The following is a 20126-nucleotide window of genomic DNA, read 5'->3' as shown; positions in this document are numbered from 1 at the left end:
GCTTGTGTAATGAATTGCAGTGTGCGATATAGTACGGAGGTCAGGATGTGTGTTGTGTAATGAATTGCAGTGTACGATACAGTACGGAGGTCAGGATGTGTGTTGTGTAATGAATTGCAGTGTACGATACAGTACGGAGGTCAGGATGTGTGCTGTGTAATGAATTGCCGTGTGCGATACAGTACGGCGTTCAGGACGTGTGCTGTGTAATGAATTGCCGTGTGCGATACAGTACGGCGTTCAGGACGTGTGCTGTGTAATGAATTGCCGTGTGCGATACAGTACGGCGTTCAGGACGTGTGCTGTGTAATGAATTGCCGTGTGCGATGCAGTATTGGAGGTCAGGATGTGTGGTGTGTAATGAATTGCCGTGTGCGATGCAGTACGGAGGTCAGGACGTGTGCTGTGTAATGAATTGCCGTGTGCGATGCATTATTGGCGGTCAGGACGTGTGCCGATATCGTGCTGCTCACACTGCATGTATTGATCACTCCTGACTGTATTCTAACGTTTAAAAGTCCTGTGCACATTTAGCGAGATAGACAATGGATTCCTGGGGCGGGGGAGACGCACCTGAAACTGGGCGCCGATACTCGGTGGCTTCTTCTTCTTGTGCAGGTGGAGCAAGGACTTGGTTGTGCGATCATGAAGTGTCAAACTCACAATCAGCTTCAGAGACTGCGAGTCCAGCAGGTTCTGTTTAGAAACGGAAGATATATAGAAGTATAATATTTTCCCAGTATTTTCTATGTATACCTATAACCTGACTTTTGTTTTTCCATAGCTATAAAGAATATCATGATTTGTGTTAGTGTACTATAGGCAACAGGGTAATGGCATGTATATGAATGAATTTTTTTCTCTGAACTCTTTCAGCTTACTAAAACGATGATCTGTTGTTCCTTCGTTAGGGAAGGGCCCCTTGCTTTCTTGCTTTTCTTCTTATCTGTTAAACCCCCTTTGAGTAGTTAGGCGAGGGAAGGATGTAGCTGTGAGTGTGCCATACATCATATCTTTCCTTTTGTTAGTTTGCAAAATAGAATTGGTAATTATGTAGAAATAAATGCCTGATTAAGTCATATGGGCAGACATTGCAAAATTTGTATGTACGCCTTTCTTTTGAGTATGAAGTAGACTGATGGGGGCATATATGTTAGTGCCTTTGTGTTAACTAAGACAGCAATGTTCTGATTTGTATTAAATGCCCCCTTACTAATAGCTGTTGCAATAAAGGTCTCTAGACAAATTGCTTAACCAAAATACGAAGAAATAAGTGTGGGACTCCGCGACAGTTACCACGTTACAAAGAGACGTGTGAATGGGCCAGCGATCAGCAGATGGGGCGTAAACCACTCCCCTTTCCTAAAACGTAGAGGGGTCCCTGTCTCAAGGAAGACTCAAGTTTTCTTCCATGCCCCGGCTAACGGCTACATCAAACATCACAAGACTCGTTAGTCAGGATCCACAAGACATGTTGTAGCTCCTTGAGAGCAGGATTTCATGCACAGAGGTGTTATTACCTTGGGAATGAGCTGCTTTTGGCGGATACCTTTACTTTTCCTGTTGAGATATTAAAGGATAATAGTGTTAGAAGCTGAGCCTACCTCCAAATAACTGTTAGTGTGTTTAGTTAGCACTTTAGTTGCAGTTAGTCGCTGTCACCTATTACTTCCCAGTTAGGTGTTGCATTCGGTTAGTTTGGCAGCGGCCTCTGCAAGCAATTACGGTGATTAGCTCTGGTCTGGTCAGTGCGTGCGGTCACACACTGCACTGCGTGTATCACAGGCAGCATTACAGCATATTAGCAGGCAGGGGGCAGCAGAGACCATCGAGACAGGAGTGAGACTCCGTTGTGTGTGTTTGTAAACATAGATAGTACATGTGCACACGTGTAAAAGAATGCTCAAACACACACACATTTATATACATAGCACCCAGGCAAGTTGTCTTTTGTTAGTATGTATGTATGTATGCCATTTCTTTCATGGGCTGATAATCCCCTTTTAGTAGGTCACACAAAGCAGATCCCAATAGCTTTTGCGGCACTGAACCCCTATGCTGCAGCACATGGCTTTATTGCTGACCCTCCCGGCTCCGGGGGGGGTCAGTCAGACCCAGCGACTCCCTCACACACTCACAGGGGCTGGAGGCGGGAGTGCTGACGCAGGGTAAGGGACCGGAGCAGCTCTGCTGGGTCCTCCCCCTGCCACGAGAGGCCTTTAATGCTGCTGACCAACTGAGCATGCAGCTCCCTGACAGCACCAGGGGGTGAGAGGCAGAGAGACACGTTATAAACCTCACCCAAGCAAGGGGTACAACCACCGATACACAAACACACACACACATCGCAGTCAAGAAAATAACAAGTATTATAAGCAGTTGATGTTGATGGGGGGGCATGCATTGAGAGTTCATGTTATAGCCCTTCCTACAGCATGCAGTTTCCCTTACTCAGAGGAGCGAGTGTGGCGATGACACTGCCAGCACTTACCATGTGACAGCACCCACGCTGATCCCACATACAAGGACTGACCAGCCTGGATATAATCTGCATCTCAGTGCTGGAGACTTTGGCCCATATTTACTAAGCAGTGCTACTCCTTAAAGCAGCAGTCCGCATTGTTCATTTTTATTCTCTCTGCTTCAACAGAGCTCCTCTCGCCCTTTCCAATGCAGTTTTTATTTTGAAATCTGATGCTTCGTTCAGGAGTTATAAACCATTTGCAAAACGAAGCGCGGTTAAAATGAAGCTCTCCCAGAGCCTAGGGAAGACTAAGGGTTGTCATGGTAACTTGAGATGAGAAATCATGTTTTTTGAACACTAGGGGATCCCCCCGCCCCCTCCATTTAAAAGAAATTAATTTAAATGGGGCAGATTTAGATAATGTAGTCAGAATGTTACTGCCCGTTTCTGCGCTGAACGGGATCTATGAAGAAGTTGAACGGCTTTCTGCCGTCATCAGTGACAGAACGATCATGTGATCGCCAGTGCCGGAGGGGTCGTGACACTCAACGGGTTAGGACATCTGCCAGTCGCGTTTAGTAATTATGGCCCTAAATGGGGTGTAAAGTTGTCTAACAGCATGGAAGCAACAACGCTTAGTAAACATGGCCCTTTATCCAAAATATAGCTGCTCGCAGGAGTAGGGGAACCACTTTGAAATGGTATCATGGAGGTAAATGGATTCAAGTGTGTGTGTGTGTGTGTAACTGTCACATGGCGAGCGTGGGGGTCTCCCCTCTCTCCCCTGGGTGGTGACACCCGCCACTCCCTCCCACTTACTTTTTACTCTCATAACTATCTATGATGTCTTCAAATACATCGATATCGTAATCCGAGGAGCATTCAAAGGAGAAATCCAGCAGAGAACGGCTGTGAGGGGGAGGGGAAGACGGCCCCCGGAGAGGGAAGCGGAAAAATAAGAGTGTTCTGGTGAAAGTATATTCACGCTTACGCTGCCAGGGGGATCCGCAATGCATTGCTTGGCTCTGGCAGCGATGGGGTGAACGGGCCAGTTGAACCAGTGAAAGGTTTAAAGGGTCACATCTGGGTGACTGGTGTCGTTATTACAGAAATCAGAAGCCCAGAACTATTTTTTCAAGTTATTTTAAAATTAGACTTGGTTTGTAAACACGGGGAGCGGAGACTTAGGAGGGGGGCGATTTTGTCTGGCTGCTCCATTCTGTGTGATATGTGCAGAACAGGAGATTGCACAGGCAAAAAACTCCCCCCCCCCCCCTTATAGGCCCTAACACGGACAGGGTGGGCTAGGGCAGGGGCACTCAACTCCAGTCCGCAATCCCCCCCCCCAGGAACATCCTGAAAATCTGACATGTTGGGGGGTGGGGGCTTGAGGACTGGAGCCCCTGGGCTAGAGGTTGAGTAAACACTTGATTGACAAACTTCCCGTAGATAATAAAGTTCTTAATTTGCAAAGAAACAGGCAAATCTTTGCTTTAAGTCAGGTTACATTTAAAGGAAATAATGGCATTGCAAGGCTGGTTTCCAAATGTTGTGTTGTGCAAACCAACATGGATTGCAAACCCTGTAATCCATATAAATCCCATTTTAAAACACACACACCCACACCTTATCGTGAACCTTTTAAGGTCCTTTTAGTTCCCGGGCCTGTAACACTGCTGTAGCTTGTTTAATACCCCTTATATTTTAGGATAAATAAAGAAGCTTTTAACCACTATTAAAAGTTTCTCATCACAGAAGCAACAGGAATGTGATCAATGTAATTCAAACATTTGAAAAGACTTAATAAAAAACGGAATATAAACAGAGCGCTGGAAATATATTCAAAGTGCAACACACACACACACACACACACACACACACACACACACACACACACACACACACACACACACACACACACACACACACACACACACACACACTTTTATTTCCTTTGTTACAATGCATTTACATGTGACACAGGTCTCTCCAGCTGCAGAGGGGGAACAAATATTAACGCCTTCTCACCGGTAAACTTTCTCCATGGGGGTGTTCGATCTCTGTAGCTCACCTAGTGGGACTCTGGCCCCTTTTCGTACCACGCCTGCGTGTGAAGGAAGAGACCAGGAATAAGTTTAACAAGCCGGGCTGTATCTTTGCACCCATTAACCCTTTGCAGATCACCATTGCTGGCTACCTCTGGCAGTGAAAGTGTTTGATGATTGCAGATATGGTAAGGGACAAAGAATAACAATACAAGTGCGCAACTAAAATGAATTAATAATTGTGATATGATAGTGATTAAATAATACCACTATAGACCCAAGTGAGTGTCATATAATAACTGTGTTACCAGTCAAATAAATGGAGCGTCTGCTGCTGCACAAAGGGTAGCCCAAGACCCTGGGTAACTAGACAAGACAAAACAAAGAACAGCACACAATGCTCATTGTGAAATATATAAGTACAATTTTATAATAAAAATGGTTCAAGGTTTTGCGTACATAAAGCAAGTGGAAAACAGGCACAGAATATAACACTGGTATCACGATGAGCGTTGTGCGCTGTTCTTTGTTTTGTCTTGTCTATGGTAAGGGACATACTAGATGGGAGGTAGGTTCCTTCTGCGTGTCAACCTGCAGCAGGAAGAACAAACTATTAACCCAAAGGCAGGGACAGATGGAAACCCAGAATCTGTCACTCACCTGCAGGGTCCCACAGGCACAACGGCCTATGCAGTCTCACTGCAAGATGACTGACAGAAGAGAACACGAGTCTGTCCCATCCCTGCAGTGTGACAGACAGAAGGCACCTATAACTCAACCACTCTGAACCTCCCACCGCAGGATGACAGGGACAGACAGAAGGGACCCCCATGCCGTCTTCCCCTCCCATCTCAGTGACAGAAGTGACCTATGCCTCATGAAGTGTCACTTTCCCCCCATGGTGACAGGGACACAAACAGAATGGAACCACAGATCACACCTTCTGTCCCTTCCACAAAAGACTGACATAGTGACCAATGACCTATTGAAACGGTCATACCAGCTGTTCTCTCTGCCCGCTGCCTCCCGGCCTCATTAAGCACGGCCATCGCCCGGATCGCCGCCCACAAGACGGACCAGCGGAAAACAGACACAGGATCCATCCCAATCAGCTCTCGGATGTATGCGCTGTCACTGCTCCGCAGGAGAGCAACGATGTCCGGTCTCATGTAATCCGTGTTCTTCTCCCGGAAATCCTGCAGCAGAAAGACGCAGGAGCGGTGGTGTAGTGGTTAGAGAGCTGATCTCAGAAAGAGAACAATTCCTTCAAGGGTCAGTCTCTCTGGCGAATGTCAACTAAGGATAGCGACATGTTTTATGGTGAAGGCAGATTAACCCTTACTTGGAAAGGGGGAAAATTGGACAGATGGGAAACCAATGGTTTTGGGATAGAGGTTTAAAAATCTTTATCTAATGTATTTTGGCGATCAGACTGTTTGCTAGTCCTTAAAGGTCAAGTTATTAGCTTAGCTCTGTCTTTTGTTTAAAAAATAATTCCAAAGCAGTCATTAGTCAGACGAACATAAGTAGCTGACATACAGAATTCACTGGTCCCTGTGAAAAGGGAAACATTAATGTACACACACACACACACACACACCTTGATCTGGTACTTGACTTTCCCCGCAAAGTGCCATATGACAAACGCAGGCTCCATGACGGGTGTGCCCACAAAGAACTTGTTCTCCTCGTGCTGCTGCTTGAACTTGGCGAGAAGGGTGTTGTACGTAGCGTGGGGGAAGCTGGAGGGGCCAAGAAATAAAATGGGCAGATAAACAAGAGTACACAACAAAATCTTTACACGGGCACAATACACGTCACTAAACGGAAATCAGTGTTTTTTTTAGTAATGGAAGTATATATTTTGGGGTCACTGCACCCGTCTCCAACTCTCCTCCGCACTTTATCTTCTGTATCCCCCTTCCGGCTATGAAAACATTTCATAAAAAAGTGGGAAAAATGACAACAGCTTGATTGTCTTGTTTAATGTCAAATACTGGCCATATATTTTTAGCAACCCCCACTTTGGATTACGTTAGCGGGGGGAGAGGACTGAACTCGTTTTTGAATATTCCGCGTCCTCCTGCTGCTCACAGCGGAGCGCTATATTTTTGCTCACAACGCCCCAAGAACAGCTGCCCCCCTCTCTGCTACTTCCAGCTCTGATGGGCCCAGAACCCCCCCCCCCTCCCCAGCTCAGAACATACCAGTGCCCCCTTTCCTCCTGTCTGTATCCCCACTGAGGATCCCAGCCTCCTCACCTCTGCTCTAGCTGCCCACATCTCACCTGCCCCAGAGAATGTGCCAGATGCCCACCCTTTCCCCCTATGATGCTGCCCCCCCAGACACTCGGAGCGTCCCGGATGTTGCACATACTTGCTTTCCTCATCCAGAAGGTAGAAGAGGCCGGTGGGTTTCTTGCTGATTAAGTGGATGCAGGCCACATTGTCCGTGTAATCTATATTGTGCCAACTGATCCCTTCACTCTGATACTCCTCCTGCACGGACACAGCAACACGTTACAATACGGCCTACTGCATCTCTTACAGAAGGACTGAGCATAAAGGAAAAGGTAGTGGAAGCAGAAACCCGTCTCCCAGCAGAGGCGTTAAGATGTTTTAGGAACAAAAGAAGAGAAATTTGCAAGACTGGATTAACCCCTCGAGTGACAGAAGGGTCACTGCATTTGCAACGTGTTACGTCAAGGAAATAGGGTTTAATATCCCTTAACGCCATCTGTTGCTCAGTTTCCATGAATGAATGGGAGCTTTTAGTAGCGAAGTGGACAAATTAATAAAGCAAAATGGTAATAATTGGGACAACTGACCCCCGTTATTTTCAGATCCTGGGACCCCCACAGTTTCTGAGAGATTTACAGTTTTCTGTGCCAATGTTTCACCTCCCTCATTCACACTTCAAAATGGTCAACAAACTGTGGGCCAATAGGAATCCGCAAGAAAATGCGGTTGCAGCTTCCTATTGGCTGGCTGCGAGCGACATCTTTGATTTGAATAACATGGGAGTGCACCCGAATTGAAAGAGAGGGTATTGGACACTGGGTTATTTTCACTCTCGGGATCAGAACCCATTTTTGGGGGCAGGATTGCTGCTTTAATACACTGAGAAGTTGTTAGCTGGTTAGAGAAGCATTACCAGGCGCATGGACGTGTGTTAGATATATATTGCTCTTCTCCCAGCACTGATTATTTAGACCGGATGCTTTTTGCAGCAGTCACTGCCCATACCCCTTCGCACCATCACTCTGCCCACTCCCTGGCAGCTTTGCCTCCTCACCTGCTCCAACTTGAAGATGTGCTGATTGAAGTAGTACTGGAGCTGCTCGTTTGCGTAATTAATACAGAACTGTTCAAAGCTGTTGTTTTTGAAATCTTCGAACCCAAAGATGTCCAGGACGCCAATGGATAAACACTGATCAAAACAGGATAGAAGCGAGGAAAAAAAAAAAGTTAAACACGCATGGGTATAGCGGTTCCCCACAGACACTCCCAGAGGTTTGGGCCATGTCCCAATGGCGCTCTGGCTCTCCACAAACACCACCACATTGTAATTTTAAGTTTGAGAATAGAGCAGAGCCGCCTCAGTTTCCCCGGAGACGTGGCCGGGGGTAAAAATAACCCAAGCCTGCCCTTGCCACTTCAGGAGTTGGTGACCTTCCCTTAAGGGCGCTGCAAGGGTTAAAGGTGAAGTCTCTCCTTAAAAGTAGGTTATATGCAAAGGAATTAGCCCCAGTTGCAATACAGACAGGCTTCTGGGGGAGGGGGGAGGGGGGAGGGGGGGGGGGGGGCGCGCCTTTTAACATATGCTGCACGTTTTATAGTGGGGATTGTGATCTGTGCGGGACCACAAACTAAATGGGAGGATTGGGGGGAGGGGGGAGAGAGAGAAGTGCAAGCCAAATGGAAAGGGGTCCTCCTCCTTTTGTTTCCAACTAAGGAAGCAACCCTGCGAGCTCAGGAAAGCCGTCGCGTAATCGCTACAATCAGGGGGTCAGCGGCATCAGAGGCGATTGGTCTGAGACACGAAAAGGGTTAAAAGCAGCAGCCCCCCCCCCCCCCACCCCGTTAGGCCAGCAATGCATTGCTCTGCTTGGGTTTCTGTTCTTCTACTGCTCTGCAATGCATTGGTGACAAACCTGCACCCGTACCCCAATATACCGACACTCTCCCTACACCCTCTCTTACGTTTGTAGCGGTCATGTAAAATGCCTACAGTCATCTCTCCTGTTGGCAGTAAGGCCTGGTAAGTGTGGGCATGCCAGCAGTAATTATGGAGGTTTCCCCTCACACCCTGGTGGGGTGCTCTGTGTATGGCTGGGACTGGTCACATGCTCTGACTCCCTGGTTAGTGATGTCAGAGGTGTGTCAGCCTCAGAAGTTTACATAAGGCACAGCACTGTGTTCTAAAGTTAGTTGCTGTGGAGTTGCAAAGTAGTTGTTCTGCTGAGAGAGGAGTTCAAGTTCTATCAGAGTGTCAGTTATGTTATAGTAACTCCATGGGAGGCTGTGTCCAGGGACCTGGCACAGGACAGTGATTCCTGCGGGAATAGTGAATCCCTGATCTAGGTGATATACCTGTCAAAAGGGAGCACTGACGAGATGAGCGGCTGAAGATACTCCTTGTGGAGGCGCTGCTGAGAGATCAGACCTGGGGTGCCCTGTACTTGTTTTTGCTAAATTGTGTCCTATTTTTGTTCCACCATGTGGGTGCTCTCAAAGCAGGAGGTCTACGCGTGGGCCTTGAAAGTAAACGTGAATCCTAACCGCGTGGTTGCCGTGGGGGCAGTCCCGGCTGGCGTGCCCTTGTTAGATGTCCAGGCGCAGGTTCGGAAGCTCCCTGGACTGTCGGGTACGTGGGTCAGAGGGCGAAGGTATGATGACACCGTGCAATGGAGTACTGTCCTGATATATGTAGGCCAGACCCTAAGCGAGGAAGATGGCCCTAAGTTCTTAAATTTGCCCGGGGGTCCGACTGATGGGTGCCCCTTTATCTACCCTGACTTGGCAGTTTCTACCTGCATCGAGAGCCCTATAGACATTGACCGTGAGGCCCACCTAAAATGGCGGCTCCCGCCAAATCCAAATGGCACGTGTGCGGCTGACTGCCAGCATGCACAGGAAAATGTTGCAACCCTTCTCCCAGGACTGGCGGGAAAGCCAGAGCCCCGCCCCCACACTGTGAGTAACTCAGAACAGAGTTTGCAACATTCCCCAAAAGACTGTGCTGCTTTTCCTCTAGAGTCCACCAGGGGGAGGGAGTATCGTGAGCAGAAATCAGCCAATTCTGTTCCCCCTAAGGAAAGCAAGGGATGCCGAGAAAAGCACCCTTGGCTGTATAGAATCATACGGGCCCCCCATTTAGACTTGTCAATGGCAGTGTGCCCGTGTGCATTAAGAGACTGGAAGGCGACTGGGGGCTGGGCGGACGGGTCCCCTGAGTTAGCCGTTGCCCTCACGATGACCGTGGTAGACGGGGAAGAATGCCTGCACGGCCGTCTGCATGAATGTGAGTGTCCTGTGGGTGAACTGACCCGAGGGCCCGAGTGCCCTGACTGTGCGGCGCAGTTCCTGCAACCCAAACTGCCGCAGCCTACCGAGCTGCCAGTGGGGGAGGACACTGTAGCAGAACTGGATTGTCCTTTCCCTGAGAAGGAAGAGCAGGAACCTCTGATGGCGGAACCTACAGAGAAAGAGGTGCCTGAGTGTAGCCAATAGGGCTGAAGGAAGCTCAGCCCGGGAAAAGAGATACATTTCCCGGGCTTTGCAACAGTCAGGCAGAGCAGAGGAAGGAGTAGGAAGGGTGCAGGGAGCGCGTGGCTCCTGCATCAGGTAAGGGTTCTCCCTAGATCCCCAGGCAGGCCCCAATTCCCGGGTAAAGGGTAGGGGGTAACTGAAGAGGGACGCCTTAGCTAGGGAGGTGACCCTTGAGTGTGGAAGGTGCTGGTTTGGCAGTGTCGCAGCGGAGAGAGCTGTGGGCACTGTCAAAGAGGCACAGTGTGCAAGCAGTGTGGTTGCTGCGGGATCCAGGGGCTGTGTGTGATTGCAGCTGCCTGTGAGTAGTGTCGCTGTATGCGCTGGGCACAGTGCGTGCAGTGTGTGCGGTGTGTCAGCTGCAGGTGAGCTAGTTAATAGCTAGTTGTTAGTTACAGTTAGGACTGGGTAGCTGGGGGAAGGGGGGCAGGTTATGTCCACAGGCCCTAGGAGTTTCCCTCAAGCCATCCTAGGTTGCGGTTTCTCAGGGACAGGCCCTAGGTTAGGGTTGCTGTCACTCAAGCAGTAGTCAGTGATAGGAAGGCGGTTGCTGTTCCCACGTGGTTGGTGTTGCCGTGTTCCGGTTGCAGTTCCCGTGAAGCGGTGGGACCCTCGTTGGGGTCCACCGGCAGAGTACCTGGAATAAGGATCAGACGGACGTCTGACCCTTTGAGAAGTGGTTGCGGTCCCGAGCATCGGAGTGCTCGGAAGGTATCTCTGAAGTAATATATGTGCACCAACTGGGCCCTAGCTTAATATAGTGACTGCGCAGTCACCCACGACCTCCGTAGGAGTTACGAGACATTGGGTGTGGGGTGATCACAGGACACTTGGTTGGGGAACACCAGACATTGGGTTGAGGTGATGCGGGTAGAGCATCTGGTATGTGATGTTATGTAATGTGTTATATGTGTGTTAAGTAAAGAGTTAGTTATTGGTTATCGTATACGTGTGTTATGTTATTTCTTACTCAGGGCTATCTTTCCTAACGGGGGATCCTGAGTAAGTGGAGGCGCTGCACCAAGTAAGGGTAAGGGTTTCCCCAGGCTCCCAGCTAGCGGAGGCTCAGATCTCCTGGAGCCACACAGGTTATGCAGTACCAGTAGTCCCTTCGAGCAGGTGTGTTGCAGGGAAAGGGACCGGTTAGACCACGAGGGGCCAATGTGAGATTGGGTGGGTCGGCCGGTTCACAAAAAGGGCTACACGTTCACAGACTCCTCCACATCCTTCTTGTTGAGTAGAGCGTGGTTTATCCGCAGAACTATCCAGTCAAAGAGCGCGCTGTACAGAGACTTTGCCATGGAGTCCCGAGCGGTAATGGCCTGGGAATACGAAGAGAGAAAGACGCGCTGAACGAGCAAATAACCTTCCCTGCCATCCCAGGGCTTCTGTTCTTCTCTCAAGCACAGTTTCACGTTTTTACTTCCAATAGTTCCAATTTTATTTTCGGCTGCTCTTAAAAATGGCTGCCACCATACCTTCTATGCACCACTTTATGTCAATAGCAATACAGAATTAAGTCAGCTTGGTAATGTGTCAGTTCATCCTGCTGTTTAACCACTTCAATGCTGGAGGCCCAGACAAGTGATCTCTCCTGCACCCACTGACCTCATTGAGGCTGTACGGTAATATCAGCTTCTCATTCACGGTGACTGTTTTCCGCTTGGTAAGAGCCTCCACCAACAACTCCCTCTTCACCTGTTGGAATAAAACAAGAGGGGGGTGACTCAGACCCTTCGTCCTTCAAGAGGGCGCGTCTCACAAGAGACGGGCGCGTCCCCCCGTAAGGTAATATCATGGGTGCAGGAAAACTGGAATTTACAGGGAGATGGGGCAGATAAGTGCAGGACACAGATGTGAGAGCATCAGGGACAGATGAACCCCAAAACAGATTAACCCATTTAGTGCAGGAAAGGACGGGCAGTGTGTTGGGGAACCTGGCCTTGACTAGGTTAACTTAAACCCTACCTCTCTGTCACGTTCTTTCTAGTGCCCTTATACTATAACACTTGGTTGCTCACTGTCCCCATATCCCTCCTATCTGTCCTCTCTGCTCCAGATCACCCAGGCCACCCCCTTTTCTTGTCACTGTCTTCTGTCCCTTTCCTGCATGAGAGAAGAGGACAGGCCGAGGGCAAAAGGGAGGCACTGTATGCCCAGCACTGTGCGGGATGGACGCTACCTGCAGAAGCTGCGACAGTGTGTCCAACACCTCCGGGGGTCCAACATCCAGACCCTCGTCCCTGCCCGAGGTTTTCTTCTTATAGGTGACGTTACCCAGGTAAAGAATCGCAGACAGCACTGAAAATATCCTGAATACAGGAAGAAAAACAATGCAGACTATGAATGTGATCTACAGTTGGCTCTCAATTGAGACTGGGTGAGGGAGCAAGGTGGTTATTTACTAAAAAGGCGCAGTAGCCCTGAACAGGTGCAATCCCTTGTAACCGACATGGAATAAAAAAATATATATATATATATATATATAATGGACTTGCGTAAAGAAATGTAAACACAAAAATGTACACGATTTTGCATTGCTTCTCATTGAGGGCCTCTAAATGCAGGGACACTTGTCAAACGAATGTTTACTCAAGAGGGTTATATCACTATGTATCCCTCTTTCTTTTCATAGTCTCTAATTGTAGAAGGGCTGGCTAGGTGGACTGACCAGCATCCCCTTGATTCAGAAGAAGAAACCAAAATCATCTTTGCTTTAACCATTACACCACCCAGGTACATCCTGGCCACTTATTCGTTTTCTGGGGTGCAGCCTATGGAGCGGCCAGTCCAGTTGAAACGGCAGTGGACCACCCACCCTCCACTTCCATTACTGACATCCAGGGCCTGGTTGGGTCATGTGACCGCTCACATGACGAGGAAGTGCCAGACGCCCTTTGGCTTTGTAAAAGTTAAAGGGTTGAGACAAAAAATAAATAGCAGCGAACTGCCAAGGGAGCCAGGTTGTTTAAAAATTAATTTTTTTATTGATAATACAATCACCCAAAGGAGGTGTAGGACCTCCCACGCGTTTCGCACCCTACGGTGCTTTATCAATGAGTTCTTATTTTTACAAACCAACAGAGCTTGCACTTCTAAGTTTTAAGATACTCACTGTTTCTTTGTGGCTGGGAGGAAACCAACCATTTCCATGGCTTGTTTCAAACGTTCAAAGTCATGCCGCAGATCCTACCCTCCTCCACCTTAAAGTTGTTCTGGAGAGAGAGAGAGGAGGCGGCATTAGTGCATTACCAAACCTTGCAATCGATTAGGGCCCCCCTTTTCCTTCTGCATCACCATCACTCCATGACATCACCTGGCTCAGCACCACTCAAATAGCTCATTACAGTGCTTTGATCTTGACAGTTGGGAATGAAGCAGCTTAAAGTTATCTGCCAATTACCTGGTTGAGGTAGAAATAGTCTTCCGGCTGCTTGAGCTGGAACTCTCTCCTCTCCTCTTCCGAGATTCCCAGGAGCAGGTAATAGAAGACATGGTAATTCCTGCAGGAGGAGAGACGGAGCTCAGAGGCATGCAGGGGAGAGTAAAGCTGCGGCCATAGTGTGCAAGTAGGCGGGCGCTCGCCTGTCGCCTGAGTGATTTGTGGACTCCATTCAAGCGCGCAATGGGCAGGCCTGGCCGTGACATCACCAGGCTGGTTGGCCCTGATTGGTTGAAACGCTCGCGAGACGCAGCCTTCGCATAAAAAAAAATCTATTTTTTGTCTCCTCCAAATCCTGCTGTACCGTCGCGGGCAGCTTGGCCGGACTGGTGCACTTATATGAATTTGTTCATGCGCACAATCGCGTGCACTATGTCCGCAGCCTAACAGGGGTGGGAGGTTCAACTCATGTAAAGGGCAGGAAGCAAAAGAACGTAGTTACTATGTCTCTATGCTGGGACTGTGCTGTAGTAACGTGTGTCGATCTATAATTTTAAGTCCATGACCCAAGTCGCTAAACATCATTCAGTGGCCCTGTATGCAACAAGCCTGAAGTGGGAAAGCCAATGGCATAGGAGCATGGCATTGCTCGCATTGGCGAAGCCCATCTCACACACACACACACACACACAATCTTAACCCAGTTACGAGTCCCTATGTCTGCTACTTTTAAACCAGGTGTCTCAAACTCTTCGACTGAGTCACCTGTGATGAAGCAGGGATATCCATAAAACGTGGCCTGTTGGTCGTCCTTGAGTACCGAGTTTGAGACCCCTGTTCTAAACCATCTCACTTGGACAATAGATTAGGTACAAGGAAAGAGACCTTCTCCTGAAGAGTTTATAAATAGTGTATTAACAGCTTTTCATGATAATGCATTGTTTTTCTATAGTGCCACTGGCAGTCAGAGAGCGATTCTCTCGGGTTAAATCCCTACCTTTCGTTCTTTTCTTGAGAGACCAGGCGAGATTTTTCTAGAAGGTATTTTTCCACCACAGCCCTGTAAGAGAAGAATCGATAAAACGCAGGAATGAGGACTCTGTATGAGTGGGGTCACAGCAGGCAGCTGTGAAAACCCAAGTTCACAGTGCTAGGAGAATCATCACCATAAAACATGCTGGAAAGAATTTTACAGTCTTACTGGCTTCCCTAAACAAATCCAACAGTGCTAAAAACAAAGATTTGTCTGCTTCCGTTTTATTGGCAATTAAATGCAAATTGCCTTTTTTTTAGGGTCTTTGAATAGGAAAGGGTTTGTCAAATCAAGTGTTTTAGTTATCCTTTCCACCCTGCCCTCAGAGAACCAAAGAGAGGGGAATGGAGGATAGGGGTGGGACGACAGTGGGGGGCTTTGCCTGTGCAAACTCTTGTGGAACACAGTGATATCAAACAAAATGTGATCCCTTAATCATGTCACTGCCATCAGTACACTTTGGTGTTAGGAGAGATTGATCCTATAAAAGCATCACAGGTCACACTGTTAGAGTATCCCCTACCGTACTCTTTCCTTAATATATTAAACCTGTCCTGTTTGAGCTCCCAGATATTCGGTAGTGTTATCTCTGTGTACACCGGTCTCCTTACCCCCGCACAATGCCACCCACTCCCCACCCCCACCTCGCCCCCTTCCCACTCACCCCCGCACGATGCCACTCTCCAGATAGTTGACCTGAATGAATTTCCCAAAGCGGCTGGAGTTATTGTTGTGCGCCGTTTTGGCGTTTCCAAAGGCCTGGAAGAAACAGGAACAGAAGAGAGTCAGAGACAGAGCCCTAACCAAGATAGGAGCCAGGGAATCGGAACCAATTACAGAACTCTTGACCCATTGACACAGATGGCTGAGATTTCTGATCTCATTGAAGTCTAGAGGAGCACACAACGTGCAAGGACATGATACTGTTGAAGTCTATGGGGGAAGGGATGCAAGAGGGCGATCCTATTGACATTGAGGAGGGCAACTGATGCATTTAAGGGGACGTTCCAGCTGAAGTCTATTAGGTGTAAAGAGCAAGAACCCACTGAAGTTTATAGGGGGCAATAGATGTGTGTAAAAGGGTGATCAGGCAGAAGTATATGGGTGTTACTAGCATGTGTAGGTTCCATATTCCAGCATGTGTAGGTTCCATATTCCAGCGAAGTCTGTGGGGTGAAACAGTGGGTGCAAAGGTATGATCCTACTGAACTCAAAGGGTTCAGTATTGCCGTGTGTAAGAGGGTTATCCCGCTAAAGTCTATAGGACCAGAGTATCTAGTGTGTCCAAGAGGGCAACCCTGCTTTTTTTTTTAAAGGGCAAATGTAACAGAAGAGTTAACCCCCTCATTGCTGGTGTCGGCACCCAAGGCACTAACCCCTTTGCTCGAGAAGTGGCCAGCAACACCCAGAGAGAATTCCATCTGAAGTTTAAATCAAGCGCAGTTTCAAACTTCACACACTAAATAAATGTTGATGTTTTTCCCCCTGATATCTTGTGTTCTGAGGCAGTAATTCCATGTATGTATGTATTTCGAGAGATGTCCACAGTTTTGTGGGTGAGGTCATCTGTCTGGTATGTGCGGCCCCACAGGCAGAGCCCTGTCCAAAATAAAGCAAGTATCCAGGAAGGAGAGTTGGAGCACTACTATGTAAAATAAATTGCTAGAGAGTGTGTCCCAAAAATTAGAGGTTTATTGGGTCAGAGCATGGCAAACAAGAAAAAAATGAGCCCTCAGGCCCCCACCGACATGTTTCGAGCTTCCGCTCTTTATCAATCAAAGCAAGACACCAGGGGTGATGCTGAAGCCTCCCCCCCCATTACACTGGTTTTCTAGTTACATAGTAGATGAGGTTGAAAAAAGACATATGTCCACCAAGTTCAACCCATGCTAAATTCAGTAGACACTTACCCTATAGTTGTATTTACAATAAATTGAGGAAGGCAAACAAAAAACCCCAGTGAAACATTAGGTCTCATAAAGGGGAAAAATTAATTCCTTTGCGATTCCAGTAATGGCTTCTCCCTGGTTCAACATCCTTCCCACGTTTACTTATTTGGTATATATCCCTGTATACCTTTCCTTTCTAAAAAGATGCCCAACCTTTTCTTAACGATATATATTGTATCTGCCATCACAGTCTACAGGAGTAATGAATTCCATATTTTAACTGCCCTTACAGTAAAGAACCCTTTCCTTTGTTGCTGGTGAAATCTCCTTTCCTCCAACCTTACGGGATAAATCTGTGTCGTTTGTACTGCCCTTGGGGGATGAATACAGGCATACCCCGGTTTAAGAACACTCACTTTAAGTACACTCACGAGTAAGGACAAAATCGACTAATAGGCAAACGGCAGCTCACGCATGCACCTGTCAGCACGTCCTGAACAGCAATACCGGCTCCCTACCTGTACTGAAGCTGTGCGCAAGCGGGGAGACTATAGAGCCTGTTACACATGCGTTATTTACATCAGTTATGCACGTATATGACGATTGCAGACCAGTACATGCATTGCTAAGTGTTAAAAAGGTAGTGCTTCACTTTAAGTACATTTTCGCTATACATACATGCTCCGGTCCCATTGCGTACGTTAATGTGGGGTATGCCTGTAGTTCTTTTAAAAGTTAATTGTATTGACCCTGAAATATATTTGTATATAGGAAAAAGGATGGGGGGGGGGGGAAAGGGGGACTCAGCACTCTTTGACCATACAAAAGATATCAAAAAATAGGAATACGCCAAAAAATAAAAATATTTAATCATGAAAGAACAAGAACATAACGCTGGAACAATGTCTTACACGTGAGCAGCAAAATAACCAACAGTGATCAAAACTCTCAAGGTGCAAGGAAAAATTGGGGGGCAACGTTTCGGGGTAATGACCCCTTCCTCAGGTCCATTCCCCAAGTTCCAACAGACCAAAGGTACTTCCCTATACCCTGTGCCCCAAACACAATGAAAAATCCCTAATGAGATCAGCTAGCAATACTAGATTCACAAAGAATGAGCAAATGCTAGGAGACAAAAAATGTCCAAAGCAACAAGAGGAGATACTGTATAATGCACTTGATCCAGATGAATCCGTCACTGTCCTGCGAAAAGTTGCTCTGTCTCTCAACCTCCTGCTGCTGAAGAGGGTTTGCTGCTAGAGCTGCCGTCTGATCCAGATTGAAGTATGCTGCCGGGAATGACATCACAGGTGGGCGGGATGAGGCACAGCTGTCTATTGGTGCAGCCGTCTGCCAAGCGTCGTCCAAGGTCCGCCGCAAAGTGGAAGAGAAGATAATCAAGTACTACAGTGTAATGCGCATGTGCACCAACTCATAATATTGGCTAGCCAATGCGTTGCCAAGCTGACATTCAGGGGAAGTCACCGAACGTATGCACATGGGTATGCGCATGCGTACATCTAGCAGATTATACTGCAAGCTTCCTCCGTTGTCACGGTGATGACCGGTATAGTGAAACAACGAGCCAGGCCATCGAGCAGAGTGAATGCAGTCAGCAAGAACAGCATATCTCCAAGGGGCATAAGAGGCAAAGGGAGACATAAAAACTAGTGTAAATTAATAACCACATATACATTCTTTCAAAAGTCAAAGCACACTCACAGTCTTACAACTCATTCAGTAGCCTAAACACATTAGAAGGGCCAATGTATAATTAACTGTGTATAAACTGTAAGCAATGTGCTGTACGCAAATGATCTTGATGATGAGGAAGGCTTGCGAATTTCATGTCTGACATCAATGTATATGATATGATCTGAGCCACAACCAGTGTCCAGTGATAGAGGTGGGTAGAGACAACCGCAGTTCAAGGATGGATCACAGCACTTCCTGTCAATGGTGAACAGAAGGCATTAGGTCACATAATTCAGTAAAAGGAGCAACAACGCGGATACACCAGCGGACACGTCTGCGGACACGAGAGGCAATCAATGTGTTCCGTGTGTGTTTACTCACCGACCAGACAATCAGTGAGATACAGTAATAAACAGTTTAAAAATAACAGCTGAGGTCGAGCTCTTTATTCATGTCTGTAGGGGCCATTGTCCCCAGACGTCTGATACGTTTTCTAGGTATCACCACCACGACAATTCATGCTGTCAATCACCTGGAACCTTAATTGGCTGGCATTGTGCCCAGCCAGTGTGAATGATGTGCCACCAGTGCCTCTCAGTCACATCTGCGGATGGCAGCCTTGTGCTGTCAAATCCGATCCTTCACTGACTGAGTGGTCTCTCCCACATATCCCAAACAACAAGGGCATTTAATCAGGTAAATTACATATTTAGATAAAAAGGGATAGAAGTCCTTGATAGCATATTGTTTGCCCGTGTGTGGATGACGAAAGTATTCAGCCTCCTGGATGCTGCTGCACTGGCTACAGCTGTAGCATTTGTAGCACCCCAACTTGAGTCAGTAGGATGGTATGTGTGACCACTGTGTCTCCAATATCCGCTTTAACTAGTTGGTCTCGAATATTTTCCCCCCGTTTATAGGAAACATAGGGGTTTAAGAGCGAATGTCGGGGCAAGAAGGGGATCACTCTGCAACAGGTGCCAATGGCGTAAAATTGTATTTTTAATCGGTCCACTTTGTGTGCTGAAAGTGGACACAAATGGGATTGAAAATTGTATGGCTGTTTGATTAGCTCGTGAGTTACCACGAAGGGGTGACTACCTTAGTGGGACCTCTGCCTTGGATCTTTGATTGCTTAGTAATTCTCTAGTATAACCCCTATCTCTGCATTTCTCCTGCATAATTTCCAAACAGAGTGACATTTGCAGGTGTATTGATTATCCTCCTTGCCCTTACAAATTGACTGAATCGATGTCAGACATGGAATTCGCAGGCCTTCCTTATCAAGATCATTTGCGTACAGCACATTGCTTACAGTTTATACACAGTTAATTATACATTGGACCTTTTAATGTGTTTAGGCTACTGAATGAGTTGTAAGACTGAGTGTGCTTGGACTTTTGAAAGAATGTATATGTGGTTATTAATTTACACTAGTTTTTTGTCTCCCTTTGCCTCTTATGCCCCTTAGAGATATGCTGTTCTTGCTGGCTGCATTCACTCTGCCCGATGGCCTGGCTCGTTGTTTCACTATACCGGTCATCACCGTGACAACAGAGGACGCATGCAGTATAATCTGCTAGATGTACGCATGCGAATACCCATGTGTGCGTTCGGTGACTTATGAGCTGGTGCACATGCGCATGGTCTTCTCTTCCACATTGGGGCGGTCCTTGGACAACGCTTGGCAGACGGCTGCACCAATAGAGACAGCCGTGCCTCACCCCGCCCACCTGTGACGTAATTCCCGGCAGCATACTTCAATCTGGATCAGACGGCAGCTTTAACAGCAGCCCCTCTTCAGCAGCAGGAGGTTGAGACACAGAGAAACTTTTCAGAGGACAGTGACG

General features: G+C 47.6%; 1 protein-coding gene across 1 annotated transcript in view; it reads right to left on the bottom strand.

The window, feature by feature from the left end:
- LOC142475119 (unconventional myosin-IXb-like) overlaps positions 1 to 20126 on the bottom strand; it is a 102380-nt gene that overhangs the window by 44162 nt on the left and 38092 nt on the right. Inside the window, 17 exon segments of the mRNA XM_075581132.1 lie at positions 574 to 696; positions 1521 to 1560; positions 2139 to 2252; positions 3284 to 3373; positions 4493 to 4568; positions 5510 to 5705; positions 6110 to 6251; positions 6886 to 7007; positions 7804 to 7938; positions 11483 to 11599; positions 11886 to 11975; positions 12460 to 12589; positions 13393 to 13468; positions 13471 to 13492; positions 13681 to 13780; positions 14657 to 14719; positions 15357 to 15451. Coding sequence (XP_075437247.1) covers positions 574 to 696; positions 1521 to 1560; positions 2139 to 2252; positions 3284 to 3373; positions 4493 to 4568; positions 5510 to 5705; positions 6110 to 6251; positions 6886 to 7007; positions 7804 to 7938; positions 11483 to 11599; positions 11886 to 11975; positions 12460 to 12589; positions 13393 to 13468; positions 13471 to 13492; positions 13681 to 13780; positions 14657 to 14719; positions 15357 to 15451 — 1731 coding nt within the window.

This window comes from Ascaphus truei, unplaced genomic scaffold (assembly GCF_040206685.1).
Source record: "Ascaphus truei isolate aAscTru1 unplaced genomic scaffold, aAscTru1.hap1 HAP1_SCAFFOLD_1071, whole genome shotgun sequence".
Lineage (NCBI taxonomy): Eukaryota > Metazoa > Chordata > Amphibia > Anura > Ascaphidae > Ascaphus > Ascaphus truei.
The sequence above is the reverse complement of the archived record's forward strand: the minus strand, read 5'-3'. Positions and strand labels throughout refer to the sequence as shown.